The sequence below is a fragment of the Plasmodium brasilianum genome, chromosome 3 (assembly GCF_023973825.1).
Source record: "Plasmodium brasilianum strain Bolivian I chromosome 3, whole genome shotgun sequence".
In the NCBI taxonomy this organism is placed as follows: domain Eukaryota; phylum Apicomplexa; class Aconoidasida; order Haemosporida; family Plasmodiidae; genus Plasmodium; species Plasmodium brasilianum.
The window spans coordinates 122020-126050 of NC_090116.1; the positions used below are offsets into that span (position 1 = coordinate 122020).

At 21.3% G+C, this 4031-nt stretch overlaps 1 protein-coding gene across 1 annotated transcript; it reads left to right on the forward strand.

The window, feature by feature from the left end:
* Positions 1 to 815: 815 nt before the first annotated feature.
* Positions 816 to 2500, forward strand: MKS88_000838 (PIR protein; the record flags this gene model as incomplete). Its single annotated transcript, XM_067219477.1, has 3 exons — positions 816 to 842; positions 960 to 2213; positions 2336 to 2500. The coding sequence occupies 3 exons, from the start codon at positions 816 to 818 to the stop codon at positions 2498 to 2500; spliced, it is 1446 nt and encodes a 481-aa protein (XP_067075206.1).
* Positions 2501 to 4031: the final 1531 nt, after the last annotated feature.

Here is a 4031-nt window from a genome sequence, read left to right on the forward strand (position 1 = left end):
TGTTATTTAAAACATGTAAAGACTGGGAGAAATATATTTCTGTATTAAAAGGGGAAATATTTTATTAAATAGTGCAATTATGACTGATATAAGTTTTTACATACTAATTTTTTATCATATTTATAACAATTTATTTTTTAAGAGTCGCAATACTCTTAATTTATACTATTGTCTCACATGTAAGAATAAAATTTTTTGAAATATATATATTTAGTAATTTTGATAAAAAAATATATATATATATATATATATATATATTACAATAACTAGAACAGTTTCTATAGAATAATTATATAAATATAGTTCTAAATGTAAAAGCCAAATAGTTATTCACAATAAGGGAAATGAAAATATTACAAAATTATATTATATATATAAAATAAATTAAATAAATAAAATGAATAAATATATATTTCACATAAATTATAATTTATGTACATTAAAAAAGGGATAAAAACAAATTATTCTGTTATGTAATATATTAATGAAATAGTGTTTTATTTTTATAGATTAATGTTTTTCAGAATAATATTTTCTGAATAAGTTCTTCAATTTAATGGTAACATATCATAGTTATTTTACTATTTATTTTTTAAAAATTAAAAACCTTTATTATTTTTTTTAATAATTCTGTTTTGAATTTTTAAACCTGAAATATGGTTAACTAACTTCTATAAGCAACAAATACTTATATAATTTTCAATATACGTATATAACAATACATACTAATAAATATTTTGTTCTTATTTTTTATATTTGGTTAATGAACATGAAAATTAATGATATTTTTTATTATTTAACATATCTCATATAGAATGGATAAAATAAGTGAAGAAAATTTGGTATATTATTGTATATTATAAGATTAATAATTTAATTTATTTCACTGCAAATAAAATTTTCTTCTTCAAAAGTAAAATTTAAATATATATAGTTCATAAATTCTTCTTAATATTCAGAATCAAATTTTAGAAGGATCACCATCAGGAAACATATATAATAATTTCAATAAAAATTTCAGTGGAAGCCAAAACAGTGTTGAGTGTAACGTATTCAATTCAGATAAAACTAATTATCCAGATGGAAGTTATGATCTCTGTAAAAAAATTTCAAGAAATGCGGAGGATTTATCAAAATTGAGAAATAATAGAAGATATGTCTATTATTGTTTACATTTTACATATTGGATATATTATAAAATAAAAAAAAATTTAGAAAAGAGCTCGGAAAGTGAAAAATTAAAACATCTTATTAAGTTTTTGGATATAAAAAAAAGTATTTATAGAGATTATCACTTATATAATTGTCTACCTAACATTAATGATAATCATATAAACGAATTGAATGAAAAGGTAGAACAGAAATATTTGTTTGATTATTTTGAAAATTATGATTATATTAAAACGTTTAATACTTGTAATACGGTAAAATTCAGTGAATATGAAAAATACCTTAATCAGATAAGTGAACTATACATAAAGCATAAAAAAGATAAAGAATGTTGTAATAATTCATTTTGGGATGATTGTGGAGAGTATTTTAAATGTAAAAAGGAATTTGATCCTACTAAATTCATAACTTCATTAAAGTCTAAAGGAAATAACTGTAATATCTTAGAAAAAATACAGAAAACTCTGAGCTCCCAAAGTGATTTTATGAATTCAATTTATTTTATTGGGTGTAGAGATATTACAGATGATAGACCTACAGCAAATAGACTTAAAAGTGGAAAACAGCAATGCAATGTGTTTCCAGCATCACCTAGTTCACTGAATAATCCATTATCACCATTTGTTCAACCTCCTCCTGCTCATGCTACTTTTGCAATCGTCAGACAAACAGGAACACTGGAATCTACTAAATTAGGACTAGAGAATCAAGCATCAAGCGAAATTTCAGAACAACAAAGTCCATCATCCAATTTACGGTCATTAGATAAAAAGCAGACTAAAAGTAGTAGTAAAGCGCAAGCCGTTTGTGAAAAACCTGGATTTCTAAGAGATTCATCAGGAAATTGCAGGGAACCAAGTGTACGTGAAACAGGAACTATTAGATTAAAGCTGAATGAATATCACCCCGATAAAACAAAAGCTATTATTTCATTCAACAATAGTAGTGTTTCTTCTAGTACGTTAAATAACAATATATTCCGAGTTGGTATTGCATTTGCTTTTATAGTGGGAATAATTTCCACTATTTTCATTTATTATAAAGTAAATTTAAATTCTCAATAAAATACAGAATATAATAATTTAGAATTTTTAATATTTCCAAAATTATATAATTATAAAAAAAATAAATTATTTATATTTTTTATTCTTCACCTTTATTTTAGTTTACTCCCTTCGGAAAATATTTTCATAAAAAGATATCAAGGAGAAAAAGAATTGACGATTATTATGATAATCCTTATATGCGCCATTTTATAATCCATGCTCCAAAATCTGTTAAAAGGAAAGTTGGAACTAGAGGATTACGTTTTTCTTATTATTCTTCGTGAAATCGTATATGTTTACTTTAAAGTAAATGTAAAAATATTTTGAAAAATCATATTGAAAATCTCTCGATAGGAGGTCATAGAAGCATTTATGCTTAGTAAGAGAACAAATAACAAAAAATGAACGAAATTCAATTATTGCATAGAACAAACATATAATGCGCGCAATGAATAAAAGTAAAATTAACCATATATATTAATTACTCATAACTACATGGTATAGCTTCTATATTAAAAAATGGTTAAACACAGAAAATTTGTGTAATTATACATATAATATTATAAACATAAAAATATATGAAAACTCATTAATAAAAGCATAGTAGATCTTAAGTATCCATATATTAAAACAAAAATTATATTATATTAAAAAATTTACATAAAGTAATAGATACATATTAATAATATAAGAAGTTCTAATATGTTTTAGCATATATCGAAGAAAATCAACAATGATAATACCATATGAAACTGTACAATTAGCTCATTAAATAACAATGTAGAAAAATAAAAAAAAAGTTTATGCCCATATCATGTCAAAAAATATGGAATAGGAATAACCATAAATATAAAAGAAAAGAAATACCTTGCTATTAGGATTACGTAGAAATATTTTTCAGAATGTAAATAACTCATATAAAGAATTATGCTTTTATTATTAAAAATTTTGGTGTAGTTACATTTTTACATAAATACAACAAATAAAATTCATTAATACATATTATTATATTATTCTCCTTTTTTCCCCCTTTTTTTTTTCCTTCTTTCCTTTTATTTATTCGTTATAATTAAAATTGTCTATATTCTATAATAAGATTATATTAAATTTTACACAAATACATTTTATCTTTCTAAAAAATATTAAAATTTTGTGATTTATATAAAGACATTTTATACAATAATATTATTATAATTCATTATTTTATTTAACTCAACTAAAGTGTTATATATTACTGTAACTCTTCTGTTTTGGGAGTACATTAACAATTATTATAAAATATAGCAAAATATAAAATGAATTACGTTTTAACTATAAATAATAGAAAAAAGAAATTATAAATTTACAGTACTAATTCGATCAATCGTGCTGCTGTAGCTTAATAAAATATAGAATGAGAGATAACGACATATATAGAGTAGTATCCATGTTATTTATGTAATATATGCACAAGTTGATTATCTATTGTACACTGAAAAATGTATAATTTTACTTATATTAGTATTGTTAAAAAACTTATGAAATATTTAAATGAATAATACAATGTTAACAATATTTAAGAACAATTAAAGTTATTTAAATTTTTAAAATATTATATCGACATTGTGCTGTATATAAAATATTGCACATAATATACGACTTATTATTTTTTATAGAAAAAGTTTATATTAAAAATGTATAACAATCTTACATTCATTCATATATTATACATTTATTTAATGTATGTATTATTTAGAGTACTAACTATGTGATATAATGATATAAAAATATACTTAAATATACATTAATTCATAAATATAATAATGTTACTTAATT